This window comes from Grampus griseus, assembly GCF_964374135.1.
Source record: "Grampus griseus genome assembly, chromosome: X".
Taxonomy (NCBI): Eukaryota; Metazoa; Chordata; class Mammalia; order Artiodactyla; family Delphinidae; genus Grampus; species Grampus griseus.
In genome coordinates, this window is record NC_138999.1 from 57,096,677 (window position 1) to 57,119,348 (window position 22,672).

Consider the following 22,672-nt stretch of genomic DNA (forward strand, 5'->3'; position numbering starts at 1 on the left):
CTAACCCTGGAGCAGTTGAGTAACTGACCTAGCTTTATGCAAACTGGTTTCTGAAGAAATGTTAAAGTGAACATTTCGCTTAAATTAACAAAGGTTTCAAAAACTCTTCTGGGTCCTTGCTACTCAAAACATGGCCCCCTAACCAGCAGCAGCAGCATCACCTGGGATCTTGTTAGAAATGCAGAATCTCAGCCTCCACCCCAGACCTATCAAATAAGAATCCTTATTTTAACAAGGGCCCTAGGTAATTTGTGTGTACACTCAAGTTTTAAAAGCACTGTTCTAGCTTTTTAATTTGTTTTAAGTTGGAGCTATTGGTATAATTAGACATTTGGATTCATTTCCTTAACTACTCACCAAAACTTTATTCTTGCATTAAAAATATAATGGCAAATTGGGATTAAGTTGATGCTTTCAAATCTTTCAATATTTATGATGTGTCTGGGAATTAATATAACTGTACATGGAAATCAAAATCTGTGAAAATCAGAGATAACATTAATACCAAAGTTGGAGAGGTGTGAAATCAAGTTTTAATTTGAAAAAGTAAACTTTTCCTCCTTAAAAAAAATCAAATGCTGTGAGAGGAAATGAAAGAAGGAACATTAGGGGCATTTCTCTGTAACTTTACTGGTAGTCTGATCTGAGTTTTTAATCGATAAATATCCAGGGTCATGCCCAGAAACAGACACAGGAAGCCTGAAGTATATGTGGAAAAGAGAAGAGAAAGGGAAGGGAAAATACATGAAAAGGCCAATTGCACCAAGTGCAAATCATTTCACGGGAGGCAAATGAGTTAGCAGGAATAGCATCAGGAAAAATCCCAGTATAAATTGTTTCCAGCCCTGCCCTGGTGTGTCATAAAACCAGAACATTTCCCTCAGAATTAGGAGTGTATTACAGCATCACAGAGAATACTGGACCAGGCCTTCTAACAACCTAACTGTAAGTTCAGAACCTGACAGGAACAGCCTGTCCAGGTACTAAAAATATTGGCATTAATATGGTGTTGGAAATATAAAAACATCATATCCAAATTGAATCCCTTGCACAGTGGGCAGGTAGAGACATACAAAGCTTTGTCTTCATGTAAACCTCTTGGGAGATTTCATCTATCCAACGCAACAAGTGGGGTTTGTTTCTTCGGAGGTACGAATTAGCTGCAATTTAATTTTGATCCATTACAAGACAAGAAAATGAGGGACTGGCTTTGTTATCAGAAGAGACAAAGTGTCAGTAAGACAAGATATGTCTTTATGACAAAAATAGAATAGAGAGTAGAAAGCCAGTTTTGACCAGTTCTGTATTCTCCAGAGTAAGAAGCAATTTTTAAACTACCAACAAAAAGCAACACAAATTGAGGCATTAATACATATTGTATCCAAGTCCTACAGGCACTTTGGACCTCTTATTTTCTATCCAGGTATGATTCAACGTTCAACTAAATGGGCAAACTCTCACCCAATCAAAGCTCCATGATATCAAAAATAGACACCAGTGACTATCCTTGATTGAAAACAATAATTCTCTTACTAAAAGTACCAGCCTGTCTCCTTTGCCCAATACACTCTACATTTCCATGGATTGTGAATTATGTGCTATCAACTTTGTGTACCCACCTGGAAATAAACTAAGTTATTGGTGTCATAGATTACATACAGGGAATAATTTTTCTTCTTTACTATTGTGGAAGTTTTAAAACATGGACACAAATTCTATGATACTCCTCACATTGAGAAGGAAGGTCTCCATCCCCTCTACCTTGAATATGAGTGGGTTTGTTACTGCTTTGAACAAACACAGTACAGCAGAAGGGATACTACATGACATCCCAGGCTAGGTCATAAAAGGCCAGTAACTTCCACCTGGTTCCCTTGGAACACTCCTCATGAGCCCTGAGCCACAATATAAAAAGTTGGACTACCCTGGGACTACCAAGCTAGAGAGACCAAATGTAGACATTCTTGTCAAAAGACCCGCTGAGCCCAGCCTTGCAGTCATCTCACTAAGGTGCCAGATATGTGAGTGAAGCTATTTTGGACCATCCATATCACCCCACCTCCAAGGTGAATACCACCACATAGAGCAGAAGAATCTCTGAGCTGACCCCTGCATGAATTCCTGACCCACAAAATCATGAGATAAAATTAAATAGTTTAAGTCACCACGTTTTGGAATAGGGTGTTATGTAGCAATAGATAATTAGAAAAACTATTTCCAGTTTCACGAAGATAACACAAAAGTAGCCAACTGGGAAACCTTGAGGAAGTTTGTCTTTGAATAAGAAGTGAACATGTCACTTCTAAAGAGAGTAATATGTGTCAAGCCTCTGTATGGATATTCAGCTGAGCCCTTGCATATGCAGGCACCCCAAGGATGGTACAGGTGCCAGTTTTTCATGTTCCACGGGGGATTTTCTTGCATAAGTAAGTGTGCCAGTAACTTCTCACAGAGTTCATAAGGCTACTATTTTTACGTTTGGCTCTGTCCCAGTCTAGAAAAGTAGCACATGGTTCACTTAAATTGGAGTCGAGAGTTTTCCTTAATTGCATTGGAAATACTGCTCCCTGTCTCCTACAATACAAATAGATTCTCTGAACCTTTTCCTCTCTTTAACATTCATTGGTTATTATACTAATTTCTGCCAGAACATAGAGCTAGAAATGTAGGAAAATGTCGCACTGAGGATTGGCTCTTTTTTCTTTCCCATTCAGCTTTACCTTTAAACTCCTTAGAAATCTAACAATTACTCAGAAAAGCCCTTTTAAGTAAACTTGGCCTTTATTCCCTTTCTTATCACTGCATTCATTTTGTGAGCTCTCTAGGACAAAAGCTCCTGCCTACTATATCACAGTAGAAGCCCCAGCATAAGTGACATTCTAAACACATTAGTGAGTTTATCTAAAATCTGGTTCTGATTGAATAAAACCAAACTAGATAGGCCACTTACTAAAATAGAGATGGCATTCAATCTATTAGTGAAATATTGCTCAGGAATCTTTGATGGTTAACCAATTACCAAAAGAAGGCATTGAGGGTACACTGTTTTAGGTCATTCTTGGCAGTCCTCAAAGAAAGACCTTGCCATTGCCAACAGAGTCCCCTTCAGAGTTAGAAAGGCATCTAGGCAAGCCTCTTATCATTAATCATAGAGAAAGTCTGTTACCCAGACTTTTAAAGGCCACTTTCAGAGGTACTACAACCTCCCCCACTGTACTTTTTAAGAAATAAAAGCGGGGATGCTCCTCTTCATTTATTCCCTCCATAGTTTCTTCAACAATTTAAAATTCATTATGAGGATGACTAGACATCTGCAGTTGTCACATGCTAGGGCTATGAACTTCCTTCATGTTCTACTAAAGCTTCTTTGGGCCTCTTTTTATAGAAATTATAGAAAGCTGTTTAACATTTACCATATTGAGGTACAAGAGTCCTTCTACCACAGTTCCAGGAAATGAGAGAGGTGCAGTCAAGAACGATCCCTGGCATGTTGTAAAAGGCCTTAATTGAGCCTAACCTACACAGAATTCCTGTAATTAAATAGGAAATAGGGAGCCAATACTCAAGACATGACTGAAGAATTGAGGGAACAAAAGGGCAGAACATAATTAAAGACAGAAGAAAATGAGTCAGTCCTGTGGAAAACAGCCAGCAATTATGGTGAGAAAAACATCTCAAAAGGTGAATCCTTCTTCAATATTTTAGAGCTTTGTAATCGGGTAAGTAAAAGAGATCAAGAAACAACTAGGGCTGAAGAGTTGTACAGCTGACATTTCTAGTGGTATCTGAATGAAATAGGGGTGAATGTCTTTGAGATCAACATTGGTAGCAGTCCACAAACTCTTATAACAGAAGAAAATATTTAGTAGAGTGTGGATTAGCTAGTGGGGCATCTAACAGGCTCTGGGAAAACTACCCATATTGGCCTCTCTTAACTATCATTATAAGCAAATCTCTTAAATGAAGAAAATTCCCAAGTCAAATTTCCACAAGCCAAATCTTGGGGGCAACAAAAGATAACTAGAAACATTTATATAATCAGTGCTTTTTGCTATTATAAAACACTACCATATTCATTTTATCATTTGGAGTACTTACAACGAACTTAGAAGATGGGAATTTTTTCTCATCTACATATAAAGAGAGACTAGAAGAAATAAAGTGATTAGTGTGAAGTCACAAATAAGTTAGTGGCACAGCCACTATTAGCACCTAAAGATCTAATTTCCCAGATTTACGGGCCCTGCCTTCAATCCTAACTCTCTAGGAGCTGAGATTAAATGGTAGCAGTATTCTGAGAAGCCAGTACCACCCTGTTGAAAAGGAAGAGTGATTACAGATTAAAGAACTCTTGCTATTGGAATAAATGGGTTTAACAAAACTGAGTTGCCAATACAAAGTCATCCAATGAGAGGAAGGGAAGATAGACCACTTTGTTGTCCTTAACATTGTTTCCACTTGACCCACATGCTCCTAATAAAAATAAATATTGACCAACATAGGTACTTCCACATTTAAGTCTCAGCTAGCTCTGGTGTGTGGCCAAGGACCTTCATTTTTAACAATTTCCCAGGTGACACTGGTGGTACAAGTCTAGGGACCACACAAAAAGATTATTTATTCAACTGTTAAAATAGAGTTCACAAAAAAATATAAATACTTAGGAATAAATCTAACAAAATACATATAAGACCATTATGAGGAAACTATAAAACTCTGAAGAAAGAAATCAAAGAAGGTCTAAATAAATGGGAGAGATAACCCATGTTCACAAATAGTAAGACAATATTTTTAAGATGTCAGTTTGTCCCATCTATAGATTCAATGCAATTCCAATCAAAATTCCAGCAATTTGTTTTGCGGATATTGATAAACAGGTTCTGAAGTTCATATCCTACTTCAAGACTTACTACAAAGTTACAGTAATCAAGATAGTGTGGTATTGGTCCATAACATTTTTCACAGAACAAGAACAAATAATCCTAAAATTTATATGGACCCACAAAAGACCTAGAATTGCCAAAGCAATCCTGAGGAAAAAGAACAAAGCTGGAGGTATAAACCATCCAGACTTCAGACAACATTACAAACCTACAGTAATCAAAGCAGCATGGTATTGGCACAAAAGCAGATACATATATCAATGGAAAAGAACAGAGAGCCCAGAAATAAATCCACAGACATATGGTCAATTAATCTATGACAAAGTATGCAAGAATATACAATGGAGAAAATACAGTCTCTTCAACAAGTGGTGTTGGGAAAGCTGGACAGCTATGTAAATCAATTAAATTAGAACACTCCCTCACACCATATACAAAAATAAACACAAAGTGTTTTAAAGACCTAAATATGACATGGCACCATAAAATTTCCAGATGAGAACATAGGCAAAACATTCTCGGACATGAATCATAGTGATATTTTCTTAGATCAATCTCCCAAAGCAAAAGAAATAAAAGCAAAAATAAACAAATGGGATCTAATGAAACTTAAAAGTTTTTGCACAGCAAAGGAAACCATTGGCAAAATGAAAAGACAACCTACGGAATAGGAGAGAATATTTGCAAACAATGTGATCAACAAGGAGTTAACATCCAAACTATACAAACAGCTCATACAACTTAATACCAAAAGAAAATTAAAAACTGAACAAAAGACCTAAATAGACATTTCTCCAGAGACATACAGATGGCCAACAGTCACAAGAAGAGATGCTCAACATCACAAATTATTAGAGAAATGCAAATCAAAACCACAATGAGGTATCACCTCACACTGGTCAGAATGGCCATCATTAAAAAATCTACAAATAATAAATGCTGGAGAAGATGAGGAGAAAAGGGAACCCTCACACACTGTTGGTGGGAATGTAAATTGGTGCAGTGACCATGGAAAACAGTATGAAGGCTCCTTAAAAAACTAAAAATAGAGCTACCATATGATCCAGCAATCACACTCCTGTGCATATATCCAGAAAAAAATTAAAACTTTAAGTTGAAGAGATACATGCACCCCAAGTTTCACAGTGGCACTATTTACAATAGCCAAGACATGGAAACAACCCAAGTGCCCATCAACAGATGATTGGCTTAGGAAGATGTGATACATACATACACACACACACACACACACACACACACATATATATATATATACACACACATATCAATATACACATACATATATATTTATATATAAACATACACATAATGGAATATTACTCAGCCATAAAAAAGAATGGAATATTGCCATTTGCAGCAACAGGGATGAACCTAGAGATTATCATACTAAGTGAAGTAAGTCAGACAGAGAAAGACAAATATCATATGATATCACTTACATGTGGAAGCTAAAAAATAAGACAAATGAATCTATATACAAAACAGAAACAGACTCACAGACATAGAAAATAAACTTACAGTAACCAAAGGGGAATGGGAGGGGAGGAGGGATAAATTAGGAATATAGGATTAACAGATACAAGCTACTATATATATAATAGATAAGCAACAAGGATTTACTGTATAGCACAGGGAGCTATATTCAACTTCTTGTAATACCTGATAATGGAAAATAATTTGAATATATATACATATATATATGAATCACTTTACTGTTATACCTGAAACTAACACAATATTTAAATCAACTATACTTCAATATTTTTTTAAATTTTGTAAAAAAAATCCTGTGATATTGCTGAAAAAATAGACAAACAGATCAATGGAACAGAATAGAGAGTCCAGATATAGATCCACACAAATATAGTCCATTGGTCTTTGCCAAAGAAGCAAAGGTAATTCAATGGAAAAAGGACAGTCTTTTCAGAAATGGTGATGAAACAACCAGACTTCCCCATGGAAAAAAAAAAAGGAATCTAGAGACAATTCTTACACTTTCTCAAGAATTAGCTCAAAAGGGGTCATAGACCTAAAGGTATAACATAGAATTATAAAACTCCTAGAAGATAACATATGAGAAAATCTAAATGACCTTTGGTTTGGCACTGATTTTTTAGATACAACCCCAAAAGCATGATCTGTGAAAGAACTGATAAGCTGGACTTCATTAAAATTTAAAAATTCTGCTCCACAAAAGACATTGTTAAGAAAATGAAAAGATAAGCCACAGACTGGAAATTTTTTTGCAATGCACATTTCTGATAAAGGACTGGCATCCAAAATATACAAAGATATCTTAAAACTGAACAATAAGAAAACAAACAAACCAATTAAAAAATAGGCAAAAGACCTGAACAGACACCTCACCAAAGATGATCTACAGGTGGCAAATAAGCATATGGAAAGATGTTCCAAATCAAATGTCATCAGGAAAACACAAATTACAACAGCAAAGATATACCATTACATGCACATATTAAAATGGGTAAAATCCAAAACACAGCCAACATCAAATGCTGGTGAGCATGTGGAGCAACAATAACTCTCATTCAAAGCTGGTGAGAATGCAAAATGGTAGTCACTTTGGAAGACAGTTTGGCAGTTTCTTACAAATCTAGACATATCACACAATCTAGCAATTGGATTCCTTGGAAATTAATCAAAAGAGTTGAAAATTTACATCCACACAAAAATCTGCACACAAATGTGTATGGTAGGTTTTTCATAATTGCCAAAACTTGGGAGTAAGCAAGATATCCTTCAATGGGTGTAGGGATGAACAAACCGTGGTACATCCATATGATGGAATATAGGTTATAATATATGCATATATATTATTCAATGACAAAAAGAAATGAGCTTTCAAGCCATGAAAAGACATAGAGGAACTTTAAACGCATATTACTAAGTCAAAGGAGCCAATCTGAAAAGGCTATATACTGTATGACTCCAACTGTATGATATTCTAGAAGAGGCAAAACACAGTAAAAAGATAAGTGTTTGCCAGGGATTTGGATATCAGAGAAGGAAGGGGGAATCACAGGGGATTTTTAGGGCAATGAAAATATTCTTTATGATGAAACTTTGATGGTGAATATATGTCATTAAGCATTTGTCAAAACTCATAAAATATTCAATAAAGAGTGAACCCTAATGTAACTATGGACTTAATAATATTGCATTGATGTTGGTTCATTAACTGAAACAAATGTACCACACATGCAAGATGATAATAGAGGAAACTGTATGGGGAGGAGAGGGGAAAGAAAGGGAGTACAGTTTACCCTTGAACGGTGCAAGGGTCAAGGGAACTGACCCCCCACACACACTGTGCAGTCAAAAGTCTGCATATAACTTTACAGTCAGTCTTCCAGTATCTGAGGTTCCACAACAATAGATTCAACTGAACTCGGATCATGTAGTACTGTAGTATTCATTGAAAAGCACCCACATATAAGTGGACACACACAGATCAAATCTGTGACGTTCAAAGGGCAACTGTATATGAAATCTCTCTGCACTTTCCACTCAACTTTTCTGTAAAATGAAAACTGCTCTAAATATTAAAGTCTATTAATATTAATAAATTAGACTTTAAATGTAAGGAAAAAAAGTTTTCACATAGATTTAAATAAAACAATCATATGTCATAAATAAAGCCCACATTATTACTTCTAAAAGCACATAAGCACATAAATAGATAATTTGTTTAAGAACACTAAAGACCACAATTTTTGTCAACATGTTCGACAGTCGAATTTAATGTCCTCTGAAATCTTATCTCACTGAAATGAATAGACTAATTTCCCTCTACCTAATGCTAAACTCTCAGGATGGGAACTTGAGATAGAATAACCAGATCAATTCCCTGTCTTTACAGTACCCAGGTAATGATGAGACAGAAACTGAAACAACATAGTGTCACTCCAACCAATGAGGACAAGAAAACTTCCCAAGATCAGAGATGATCTTGGTTCTAGGCCCAGTGTGATTGACCTACCATCATCATCCTCTCGTTTTCTACTTCGTTGAGCAATTCGGCAAATTCCTTGAAGGATTCAGCTGAAATGACAGAATAAAAGATAAACCAAATTAATCATGGTACCTGATAGGCAAGTGGGCAGAAATCTATGGGAAAAGAGGTAGAGACCAGTGCCCCAAGATGATATGACCACTAGAGGAAGGTGTCAAATCTAAGGACAACAGAAGAAGGAGTTCAGTACCTGGTGCATAGTTATTTCCTTTTTCTTCTTTTGTTTTTGTTTTTATTTTGCTAATGTTCCTACCCCAATTTTTTTTGCTCCAGTTGTACTGAGATATAATCAACATATAACACGGTATAAGTTTAAGGGGATTTTGGCAAACAGTAAAAAAAAAAAAATGAGCGTAAGATTAAAAAAATGTTAAACATAGAGTTACCACATGATTCAGCAATTCCATGCCTAGGTATATTGCTAAAAGAACTGAAAACATATACAAACAAACAATTATATACAAATGTTGTTGACTGCATTATTCGTAATAGCCAGTAAATGGAAAGAATGGAAGTGTTCTTCAATTGCTGAATGGTTAAACAGTTCTGATACAGCTATTCAATGGAACAATGTGTGGCAACGAAAAGAAACAAAGGATGGATACTCAATACAACATAGAATAACTTCAAAAACATTATGCTCAGTGAAAGAAGCCAGTCACAAAAAGCCACATATTGTATGATTTTGTTTAAATGAAATGTCTAGACTAGGCAAATCCAGAGAGACAAGAAGTAAATCACTGGTTCACTGAATGTAGGGGGAAGGTGGGAATAGGGACTGATGCTAATGGATTTGTGGTTTCTTTTGAGGGTGTGAAAATGATCTGGAATTGTATTGCAGCGATGCTTGCACAACTCTGTGAATATACTAAAAGCCACTGAGTTAAGGCTGGAGGGGAAGATGGAGGAAGAGTAAGACACGGAGATCGCCTTCCTCCCCACAGATACACCAGAAATACATCTACACGTGGAACAACTCCTACAGAACACCTACTGAATGCTGGTAGAAGACCTCAGACCTCCAAAAAGGCAAGAAAGTCCCCACGTACCTGGGTAGGGCAAAAGAAAAAAGAATAAACAGAGACAAAAGGATAGGGACGGGAGCTGCACCAGTGGGAGGGAGCTGTGAAGGAGGAAAGGTTTCCACACTAACTAGGAAGCCCCTTCACGGGCGGAGACGGCAGGTGGCGGAGGGGGAAGCTTCGGAGCCGCGGTGGAGACCACAGCAACAGGGGTGCGGAGGACAAAGCGGAGAGATTCCCGCACAGAGGATCGGTGCCGACCGGCACTCACCAGCCCGAGAGGCAGGTCTACTCAACCGCCGGGGCAGGCAGGATTGAGAGTTGAGGCTCGGGCTTCAGTCAAGCGCAGGGAGAGGACTGGGGTTGGCGGCGTGAACACAGCCTGCAAGGGGTTAGTGCACCACGGATAGCCGGGAGGGAGTCCAGGGAAAAGTCTGGACCGGCCAAAGAGGCAAGAGACTTCTTCCCTCTTTGTTTCCTGGTGCGCAAGGAGAGGGATTAAGAGCACTGCTTAAAGGAGCTCCAGAGACAGGCATGAGCCGCGGCTAAAAGCACGGACCCCAGAGATGGGCATGAGACGCTAAGCCTGCTGCTGCCGCCAACAAGAAGCCTGTGTGCAAGCACAGGTCACAATACACACACCCCTTCGTGGGAGCCTGTGCAGCCCGCCACTGCCAGGGTCCCGTGATCCAGGGACAACTTCCCCGGGAGAACGCATGGTGCCCCTCAGGCTGCTGAAACGTCACGCTAGCCTCTGCCGCCGTGGGCTCGCCCCGCACGCCATACCCCTCCCTCCCCGTGGCCTGACTGAGCCAGAGTCCCCGAAGCAGCGGCTCCTTTAACCCCGTCCTCTCTGAGAGAAGAACAGACGCCCTCCGACAATCTACACGCAGAGGCGGGGCCAAATCCAAAGCTGAGCCCCGGGAGCTGTGAGAACAAAAAAGAGAAAGGGAAATCTCTGCCAGCAGCCTCAGAAGCAGTGGATTAAAGCTCCACAATCAACTTGATGTAGCCTGCATCTGTGGAATATATGAATAGACAACGAATCATCCCAAATTGAGGAGGTGGACATTGAGATCAAGACTTATTACTTTTTCCCCTTTTCCTATTTTTGTGAGTGTCTATGTGTATGCTTCTGTGTGAGATTTTTTCAGTATAGTTTTGCTTCGACCATTTGTCCTAGGGTTCTATCAGTCCGTTTTTTGTTTGTTTGTTTGTTTTTAGTTTCTTGAGTTATTTTGTTTATTTGTTTTTTCTTTCTTTTAAAAAATTATTTTTCTTAATAATTACTTTTTATTTTAATAACTTTATTTTATTTTATCTTACTTTATCTTCTTTCTTTCTTTCCTTTCTTCCTTGCTTCCTTCCTCCCTCCCTCCCCCACTCCCTCCCTCCCCCACTCCCTTCCTCCCTTCTTTCTTTCTTTCTTTCTTTTTCTCATTCTCTCTCTCTCTCTCTCTCTTTCTCTCTTTCTCTCTTTCTTTCTTTCTTTCTTTCTACTTTTTCTCCCTTTCATTCTGAGCCATATGGATGAAAGGCTCTTGGTGCTGCAGCCAGGAGTCAGTGCTGTGCCTCTGAGGTGGGAGAGCCAACTTCAGGACACTGGTCCACAAGAGACCTCCCAGCTCCACATAATATCAAACGGCAAAAATCTCCCAGAGATCTCCATCTCAACACCAGCACCCAGCTTCACTCAACGACCAGCAAGCTACAGTGCTGGACACCCTATGCCAAACAACTAGCAACACAGGAACACAAACCACCCATTAACAGAGAGGCAGCCTATAAACATAATAAGTCCACAGACACCCCAAAACACAACATGTTTACCTGCCCACCAGAAAGACAAGATCCACCCGCATCCACCAGAACACAGGCACTACTCCCCTCCACCAAGAAGCCTACACAATCCACTGAACCAACTTTATCCACTGAGGACAGACACCAGAAACAATGGGAATAATGAACCTGCAGCCTGTAAAAAGGAGACCCCAAACACAGTAAGATAAGCAAAATGAGAAGACAGAAAAACATACAGCAGATGAAGGAGCAAGATAAAAACACACCAGACGTAACAAATGAAGAGGAAATAGGCAGTCTACCGGAAAAAGAATTCAGAATAATGATAGCAAAGATGATGCAAAATCCTGGAAATAGAATAGACAAAATGCAAGAAACATTTAACAAGGATCTAGAAGAACTAAAGATGAAACAAGCAACGATGAACAACACAATAAATGAAATTAAAAATACTCTAGATGGGATCAATCACAGAATAACTGAGGCAGAAGAACGGATAAGTGACCTGGAAGATAAAATAGTGGAAATAACTACTGCAGAGAAGAATAAAGAAAAAAGAATGAAAAGAACTGAGGACAGTCTCAGAGACCTCTGGGACAACACTAAACGCACCAACATTCGAATTATAGGGCTCCCAGAAGAAGAAGAGAAAACGAAAGGGACTGAGAAAATATTTGAAGAGATTATAGTTGAAAACTTCCCTAATATGGGAAAAGAAATAGTTAATCAAATCCAGGAAGCAGAGAGAGTCTCATACAGGATAAATCCAAGGAGAAATATGCAAAGACACATACTAATCAAACTGTCAAAAATTAAATACGAAGAAAACATATTAAAAACAGCAAGGGAAACATAACACACAAGGGAATCTCCATAAGGCTAACAGCTGATCTTTCAGCAGAAACTCTGCAAGTCAGAAGGGAGTGGCAGGACATATTTAAAGTGATGAAGGAGAAAAACCTGCAACCAAGAGTATTCTACCCAGCAAGGATCTCATTCAGATTTGATAGAGACATTAAAATCTTCACAGACAAGCAAAAGCTGCGAGAGTTCGGCACCACCAAACCAGCTTTACAACAAATGCTAAAGGAACTTTTCTAGGCAAGAAACACAAGAGAAGGAAAAGATCTAAAATAACGAACCCAAAGCAATTAAGAAAACGGGAATACAGACATACATATCGATAATTACCTTAAATGTAAACGAACTAAATGCTCCCACCAAAAGACACAGAATGCCTGAATGGATACAAAAACAAGTCCAGGTATATGCTGTCTACAACAGATCCACTTCAGACCTAGAGACACATACAGACTGAAAGTAAGGGGATGGAAAAAGATATTCCACTCAAATGGAAACCAAAAGAGAGCTGGAGTAGCAATTCTCATATCAGACAAAATAGACTTTAAAATAAAGACTATTAAAATAGACAAAGAAGGACACTACATAATGATCAAGGGATCGATCCAAGAAGAAGATATAACAATTGTAAATATTTATGCACCCAACATAGGAGCACCTCAGTACATAAGGCAAATACTATAAGCCATAAAAGAGAAAATGGACAGTAACACACACATAGTAGGGGACTTTTACACCCCACTTTCACCAATGGACAGATCATCCGAAATGAAAATAAATAAGGAAACCCAAGCTTTAAATGATACATTAAACACGGTGGACTTAATTGATATTTATAGGACATTCCATCCAAAAACAACAGAATACACATTTTTCTCAAGTGCTCATGGAACATTCTCTAGGATAGATCATATCTTGGGTCACAAATCAAGGCTTGGTAAATTTAAGAAAATTGAAATTTTATCAAGTATCTTTTCTGACCACAATGCTATGAGACTAGGTATCAATTACAGGAAAAGATCTGTAAAAAATACAAACACATGGAGGCTAAACAATACACTACTTAATAACGAAGATATCACTGAAGAACTCAAAGAGGAAATCACAAAATACCTAGAAACAAATGACAATGGAGACACAACGACCCAAAACCTATGGGATGCAGCAAAAGCAGTTCTAAGAGGGAAGTTTATAACAGTACAATTCGAACTAAATAAACAGGAAACATCTCGAATAAACTACCTAAACTTGCACCTAACGCAATTAGAGAAAGAAGACCAAAAAAACCCAAAAAGGAGCAGAAGGAAAGAAATCATATCAGAAATAAATGAAAAAGAAATGAAAGAAATGATAGCAAAGATCAATAAAATTAAAATCTGGTTCTTTGAGAAGATAAATAAAACTGATAAACCATTACCCAGACTCATCAAGAAAAAAAGGGAGAAGACACAACTCAACAGAATTAGAAATGAAAATGAAGTAACAACTGACACTGCAAAAATACAAAAGATCATGAGAGATTACTACAAGCAACTCTATGCCAATAAAATGGGCAACCTGGAAGAAATTGACAAATTCTTAGAAATACACAACCTGCCAAGACTGAATCAGGAAGAAAGAGAACATATGAACAGACCAATCACAAGCACTGAAACTGAAACTGTGATTAAAAGTCTTCCAACAAACAAAAGCCCAGGACCAGATGGCTTCACAGGCGAATTCTATCAAACATTTAGAGAAGAGCTAACACCTATCCTTCTAAAACTCTTCCAAAATATAGCAGAGGAACACTCGCAAACTCATTCTACAAGGCCACCATCACCCTGATAACAAAACCAGACAAGGATGTCACAAAGAAAGAAAACTACAGGCCAATATCACTGATGAACGTAGATGAAAAAATCCTCAACAAAATACTAGCAAACAGAATCCAACAGCACATTAAAAGGATCATACACCATGATCAAGTGGGGTTTATTCCGGGAATGCAAAGAGTCTTCAATATACATAAATCAATCAACGTGATACACCATATTAACAAATTGAAGGAGAAAAACCATATGATCATCTCAGTAGATGCAGCAAAAGCTTTCGACAAAATTCAACACCCATTTATGATAAAAACCCTGCAGAAAGCAGGCATAGAGGGAACTTTCCTCAACATAATAAAGGTCATATATAACAAACCCACAGCCAACATCGTCCTCAGTGGTGAAAAACTGAAAGCATTTCCACTAAGATCAGGAACAAGACAAGGTTGCCCACTCTCACCACTCTTATTCAACATAGTTTTGGAAGTTTTAGCCACAGTAATCAGAGAAGAAAAGGAAAATAAAAGAATCCAAATCGGAAAAGAAGAAGTAAATCTGTCACTGTTTGCAGATGACATGATACTATACATAGAGAATCCTAAAGGTGCTACCAGAAAACTACTAGAGTTAATCAATGAATTTGGTAAAGTAGCAGGATACAGAATTAATGCACAGAAATATCTGGCATTCCTATACACTAATGATGAAAAATCTGAAAGTGAAAGCAAGAAAACACTCCCTTTTACCAATGTAACAAAAAGAATAAAATATCTAGGAATAAACCTACTTAAGGAGACAAAAGACCTGTATGCAGAAAATTATAAGACACTGATGAAAAAAATTAAAGATGACACAAATAGATGGAGAGATATACCTTATTCTTGGATTGGAAGAATCAACATTGTGTAAATGACTCTACTATCCAAAGCAATCTTCTACAGAATCAATGCAATCCCAATCAAACTACCACTGGCATTTTTCACAGAACTAGAACAAAGAATTTCACGATTTGTATGGAAACACAAAAGACCCTGAATAGCCAAAGAAATCTTGAAAACGAAAAATGGAGTTGGAGGAATCAGGCTCCCTGACTTCAGACTATATTACAAAGCTACAGTAATCAAGACAGTATGGTACTGGCACAGAAACAGAAAGGTAGCTCAATGGAACGGGATAGAAAGCCCAGAGATAAACCCATGCACATATGGTCACCTTATCTTTGATAAAGGAGGCAGGAATGTACAGTGGAGAAAGGACAGCCTCTTCAATAATTGGTGCTGGGAAAACTGGACAGGTACATGTAAAAGTATGCAATTAGATCACTCCCTTACACCATATGCAAAAATAAGCTCAAAATTGATTAAAGACCTCAATGTAAGCCCAGAGACTATCAAACTCTTAGAGGAAAACATAGGCAGAACACTCTGACATAAATCACAGCAAGATCCTTTTTGACCCACCTCCTAGAGAAATGGAAATAAAAACAAAAATAAACAAATGGGACCTAAAGAAACTTCAAAGCTTTTGCACAGCAAAGGAAACCATAAACAAGACCAAAAGGAAACCCTCAGAATGGGAGAAAATATTTGAAAATGAAGCAACTGTGAAAGGACTAATCCCCAAAATTTATTAGCAACTCATGCAACTCAATAAGAAAAAAACAATCAACCCAATCCAAAAATGGGAAGAAGACCTAAATGGACATTTCTCCAAAGAAGATATACAGACTGACAACAAACACATGAAAGAATGCTCAACATCATTAATTATTAGAGAAATGCAAATCAAAACTACAATGAGATATCATCTCACACCAGTCAGAATGGCCATCATCAAAAAATCTAGAAACAATAAATGCTGGAGAGGGTGTGGAGAAAAGGGTACACTCTTGTACTGCTGGTGGGAATGTGAACTGGTACAGCCACTATGGAGAACAGTATGGAGACTCCTTGAAAAACTACAAATTGAACTACCATATGACCCAGCAATCCCACTACTGGGCATATACCCTCAGAAAACCGTAATTCATGAAGAGTCATGTATCAAAATGTTCATTGCAGCTCTGTTTACAATAGCCCAGAGATGGAAACAACCTATGTGTCCATTATCGGATGAATGGATAAAGAAGATGTGGCACATATATACAATGGAACATTACTCAGCCATAAAGAGAAATGAAATTGAGCTATTTGTAATGAGTTTGATGGACCTACAGTTTGTCATACAGAGTGAAGTAAGTCAGAAAGAGAAAATCAAATACCGTATGCTAACACATATGTATGGATTTTAAGGGAAAAAGAGTCATGAAGAACCTAATGGTAAAACAGGAATAAAGACACAGACCTACTAGAGAACGGACTTAAGGATATGGGGAGCAGCAAGGGTAAGCTGTGACAAAGCGAGAGAGTGGCATGGACATATATACACTACCAAACGTAAAATAGATAGCTAGTGGGAAGTAGCCGCATAGCACAGGGAGATCAGCTCGGTGCTTTGTGACCACCTAGATGGGTGGGATAGGGAGTGTGGGAGGGATGGAGACGCAAGAGGGAAGAGATATGGGAACATATGTATATGTATAACTGATTCACTTTGTTATAAAGCAGAAACTAACAGACCATTGTAAAGCAATTATACTCCAATAAAGATGTAAAAACGAAACAAAAATCAAAGAGAAGACGCCAAGATCAGAGGGTGAATGGAGGAGACTAAGGGTTTATTCGTGTATGTATATATGGAGTAGTCATAGGCTCATGGGTTCTCAGAGGCTAATGGACCTCCAAGTTGAACTCCCACTGAACAGGGAATAATGGGAAGTTTTCTGTGTATAAAAAAAAAAAAGCCACTGAGTTGCACACTTTTAAATCGTGCATTTTATGTGTGAATAATATCTCAATTTATAAAATAATGTAATCATTTAGCCAAAGCTCACTGAGATCCATCCTTAGTATTGTTGAATTTTGAGGGTTTTTTCCTCATGAATAATGAAGGCTGATTCATTTTTAAAGCCTAGATTCCAGTAGTAGCAGCTCTTGCCATCTCTGTTTGATCATCTATTTCAGATGCTATTTAGTAACCTATTCTTTGTTTACCTCTACCTGGAGGTGTGGGCAGTGTGAGTGGCAAGACCTTAGCTCTGCCAGCAAGATGGATCTGAATTTGAAAACTAGTTCTGCCATTTATTTTCTGTGTGACCTTGAACATGTTGCTTAGTCTCTTCTGAGCCTTAGTTTTCTCCTATTCAAATTAGGGATAATTACATGTTCCTAACAAATTTATTGTGAGGATTAAACCCTGAGTCAAAGGGCTTGACACAATTACATTTCAAGAAGTCAAACTTTTCATTTAAATGTTCCAATATTATATGCATTTGTGACATTTCCTTTAGAGGCAAACTGATCTTCCCCGGAAAAGTGCCAGAATAACAAAAATATATCTCTGACTCCTTTTGTAGCATAAATTATTTGGAGACAGGAGATCAGTGAATATTTTCATCTTTTCCTATTTATTCTTTCTGATTAGGGTATTTTTCTTCTTTATGCTGAGTTTGAGCTTTTAATTTGCCGTGTTTGCAACAGTGACTTTCCTAAGTGTGTGCAGCAACTTAATCCTCAGAATTAAGAAATGCTATTGTCGGATGACCTGCATTGATCGTGAACTTAGCTTCCTTGGTAATAGGAATGCTGGATTTGTTGTCAAGGTCTCTTAGGAAGAAAAAATTATTTTTGATTTAAAATATTAATATGAATGCATTTGTTTTTCTAGGCTTTCAGTATCTTCTCTTTCATATACCATTTGAGAATATATTTCCTATTTTTGGTAAAATGTTAGGGACTTCTAAATAGTAGTTATTAGAGTTTGAAAGAGTACAAAAGAATATTTAGCTTATCTATATATGAATAAATTGAAGTCCAAGGAGGAAGAAGTGACTTGTTCAGTCACCTTTCCAATAAGTGGCAGAACTGACACTAGAAAAGCAGAAATTTGCAATGGGGGAGAAGGGATAATGTTTATTATCTACTATGCGTTGGCACTCTACATTTACCTTCTTAAAGATTTAGTCCTTACAACAACACTCTCAGGTTTATCATCAGGCCTACCTGAGAAGTTAGGCAACTGAAGCTCAAAGGGGTCAAGTCAGTCATCAAATATCGCACAGCAGGAAGATGATAGAATGAGGCTAAAAATCTGGGTCTTTCTCTCTCTAAAAGTCATACTCCTTATATTTCTCTGTCTTGTCCCCTAGACTAGAATCCTCCTCATCTCTTAGCCCATCTATTGTTCTCTCTCACATACCACATGCCTTTCGTATCTACAGTCCCACAAAAGCTCTTCAGGAACCCAAGGAGAAACAAAACCAGAATGCAGGGAGATGATTCTAGGATTAATATGAAGGAAGTGGATACTGAAAGTGAGAAATGGCCTGCCTCAGGAGAGAGTGTGCCCCTGTCATTTAGCGTGACTAACAGTCCTGGGCAAACAGGTACTGGAGGTTTTCCTGGAATGTGCGTTGTTCAGTTTTATAACTGTGATAGTCCTGGGCACACCTAGATAAGTTGGTTACCACTATTGTCACTAGAGGTGTGTGAGCAGGATGGCTGCTAATGGTAGCTGTTGCATGAAGAGCTGTTTACGACCATCTGAGTCCCCTCTGTTACTATGAACCAATATATTTATTTTTTTGTTTGTTTTTGGACCTGTTGTCCAAATCCTGATAAAACTGGGTCAAGGAACTGGTAGTGAAACATAATAAGAAGACAAAAGTCAATACTTTTTTAAAAATATTTAAAGTTAAAAAATTAAAAATTTAAAAAAGTAATAACAAGAGACTAGCTGGGGTTTACTGCCCTCTGTACTACAAAAACATAGTTTTATTGTTATTTTCTTTGTTCAACCATTTTTTTGTTCAATATAAGAACACACTCTCAGGTAATTAAGATTTATTTCCTAACTCAACCTCTGGGTGTGCACTTCAACAATTGTATTGTGTCACAACAACTAGGATTTTTGACACTTAGCAGGTGAATCTGGGTTTAATTGTTATGAGGAGGGATGAAGCCTTGTCATTTAAGTTCCCTAGATTATTCTAACGTGTAGCCAGGGTTGAGTATGTCTGCCTTACATTCAAGAAAGAACAAAACTAACATTTTTTAAAAGGCTTTTCTGTGTGCTTGGAGTTGTGCATGTATTATCTTATTTAATCATGAAACAACCCTGTGAAATAGGAAGTATTATTTCTAGGTAAGGAAAGTGGGATTCAGAGAATTTGAGTAACTTGCCAAAGGTCACAGAGCTAGTAAGTCATATGTGCTTTTTATTCAAACACAGTGCTTCTAACACAAGGAAAATGACACTTAACACTTTATAAAATCTGCTGGAAACTAATTATTTCATTCTATATCCATAACCACTCTGAAGTAACAATTAGTAATATCCTCATTTTATGGATGAGGAAATTGAGGCATTAAATGGATAAACTGAGAGTAATTTGTCTAGGTCGGTGAGTAGTGTGGAGTAGGGAACCAAACTCAGTTCTCAGGATTCTTGCACCATTTTTCTTTACAAAGCACATCCATTACTTCTCCCCCAATCTTTGCTTGTCTATGAAATGAGGGAAATCCTAGCTACTCCTAAGGGTGGCTGTAAGGATGAAATGAAATATCAGATATGAAAGAACTCTCAGAAAACTACAGGCCAATATCCCTGATGTATATAGATGCAAAAATTCTCAAAAAAATACTAGTAAGCAGAATTCAGCAGTACATTAAATGTACAATACACCATGATCAAGTGGGATTCATCTCTGGGATGCCAGGGTAGTTTTACATATGAATATCAATAAAACTGATACGTCACATTAATAGAATGAAAGACAAAAATTATGTTCATCTCAATAGGTATAGAAAAAGCATTTGACAAAATACAACATCTGTTTGTCATTAAAAACTCTCAACAAATTAGGTACAGAAAGAACATACCTGAATATAATAAAAGCCATGTATGGCATGCTCACAGCTAATATCATACTCCATGGTGAAAGTCTGAGACTTTTCTTCTAGGATGAGGAAGAAGACAAGGGTGCCCACTCTCACCACTCCTATTAAACACAGTACGGAAAGTCCTAGCCAGAGCAATCAGGCAAGGAAAAAAAATAAATGGCATCAGAATTGGAAAGGAGGAAGGTAAATTGTCTTTATTTGCAGATGACATGAATTTTATATATAGAAAATCCTAAAGATTCCACCAAAAAACTGTTAGATATAATCAACAAATCCAGTAAAGTCACTGGATAGAAACCAACACACAAAATTCAGAAGAATTTCTATACACTGACAATGAGTTATCTGAAAACGAAATAAAGAAACTGATCACATTTACAATAATATCAAACAATAAAATACGTAGGAATAAATTTAACCAAGAAAGTGAAAAATCTCGACACTGAAAACTAAAAGAAACTGCAAAAGAAAAAGAAGACACAAATAAATGTAAGGACATCCTGTGTTCATGGATTGGAAAAATTAATATTGTTAAAATGACAATACTACCTAGAGACATCTATAGACTCAATGTAATCTCTATCAAGATCACACTGGCATTTTTTTACGGCAGTAGAAAAATCAGTTCTAAAATTTGTGTGGCACCACAAAAGACCACAAATAGCCAAAGTAATCCTGAGAAAGAGGAACAAAGCTGAAGAAATCACACTTCCTGATTTCAAACTGTATTTTAAATCTATAGTAATAAAAACAACACGGCATTAAAAACAGACACGTATGGGACAAATTTGAGAGCCCATAAATAAACCCATGCCAATACTGGACAAGAGAGCCAAGAATACTCAATGGAGAAAAGACAGTTTCTCCAATAAATGGTGATGGGAAAATTGGATATTCACATGTAAAAGAATGAAACTAGACCTTATCTTACACCACTCACAAAAATTAATCTGTAATGGATTAAAGATCTAAATGTGAGACTGAAGCGTCAAGTCTCCTAGAAGAAAATATAGGGGAATATCTTCTCAACATTGGTCTTGGCAATGAGTTTTTGGATGTGACACCTAAAACACAAACAACAAAATTTTAAAATTCACAAGTGAGACTACATCAAACTAAAAAGCTTCTGCACAACAAAAGAAATGACTAACGAAATGAAAAGGCAACCTGTGGAATGGGAGGTAACATCTGCAAATCCTATAACTAATAAGGGAGTAATATCCAGGTTATATAAAGAATTCATCGACTCAATAGCAAAAACAAACAAATAATTCAATTAACAATGGATGAAGGAACTGAATAGACATTTTCCCAAAGAAGATATTGAAACAGCCAACAGGTATATGAAAAGATACTTGGAATCACTAATCATTAGGAAAAAGCAAATCAAAACCATGATGAGTTATCAACTCATGCTTCTTAAATGACTAGCATTAAAATGATAAAAGATATAAAGGTTGGAGACAAGATGGCAGAGTAGAAGGACTTGAGCTTATTTCCTCTCATGAAGACACCAAAATCACAACTAACTGCTGAACAACAAGAGAAAAAGACTGGAACTTACCAAAAAAGATGTTCTACATATAAAGACAAAGAAAAAACCACGAGATGGTAGAAGGGGCACACTCACTATACAATCAAATCCCATACCAACTGGGTGGGCAACCGACAAACTGGAAAATAATTATATAGCAGAGGTTCTCCCACAGGAGTGAGAGTTTGGAGCCCCACATCAGTCTCCCCAGTATGGGGGTCAGGCATCAGGAAGAGAGCCACCAAAGCATTTATTTGAAGGCCAGTAGAGGTGAATCACAGGAACACCACAGGACTGGGCAAAACAGAAACTCCATCCTTGGAGGGCACACACAAGGTCTTGCGTGCACAGGGACCCAGGAAAAATGCAGTGACTTCATAGGAGCCTGGGCCAGACCTACCAGCTGGTCTTGGTGGGTTTCCTGGGGAGCTTGGGGGTGGCTGTGGATCACTGTGGGGGAAAAGGACACTGGTGGTGGAAGTACCAGGGAGTAATCATTGCAGTGAGCTCTCCTGGGGAAGCCAGAATTTTGTCAGCAAGACCTGATCCTACCAAACACGCTATAGGCTCCAGTGCTGAGACGCATCAGGCCAAAGAACCAGCAGGGTAAGAACACAACCCCACCCATCAGCAGACAGCCTGCTTTAGGTCTTCCTGAGCCCACAGCAGCATCTAAACACATCCCATGACATGGCCCTGCTCACCAAA

General features: G+C 37.7%; 1 protein-coding gene across 1 annotated transcript in view; it reads right to left on the minus strand.

The window, feature by feature from the left end:
• OPHN1 (oligophrenin 1) overlaps positions 1–22,672 on the minus strand; it is a 606,425-nt gene that overhangs the window by 355,013 nt on the left and 228,740 nt on the right. Inside the window, exon 4 of the mRNA XM_082681995.1 lies at positions 8,905–8,966. Coding sequence (XP_082538121.1) covers positions 8,905–8,966 — 62 coding nt within the window. The remainder of the gene's footprint in view (positions 1–8,904; positions 8,967–22,672) is intronic.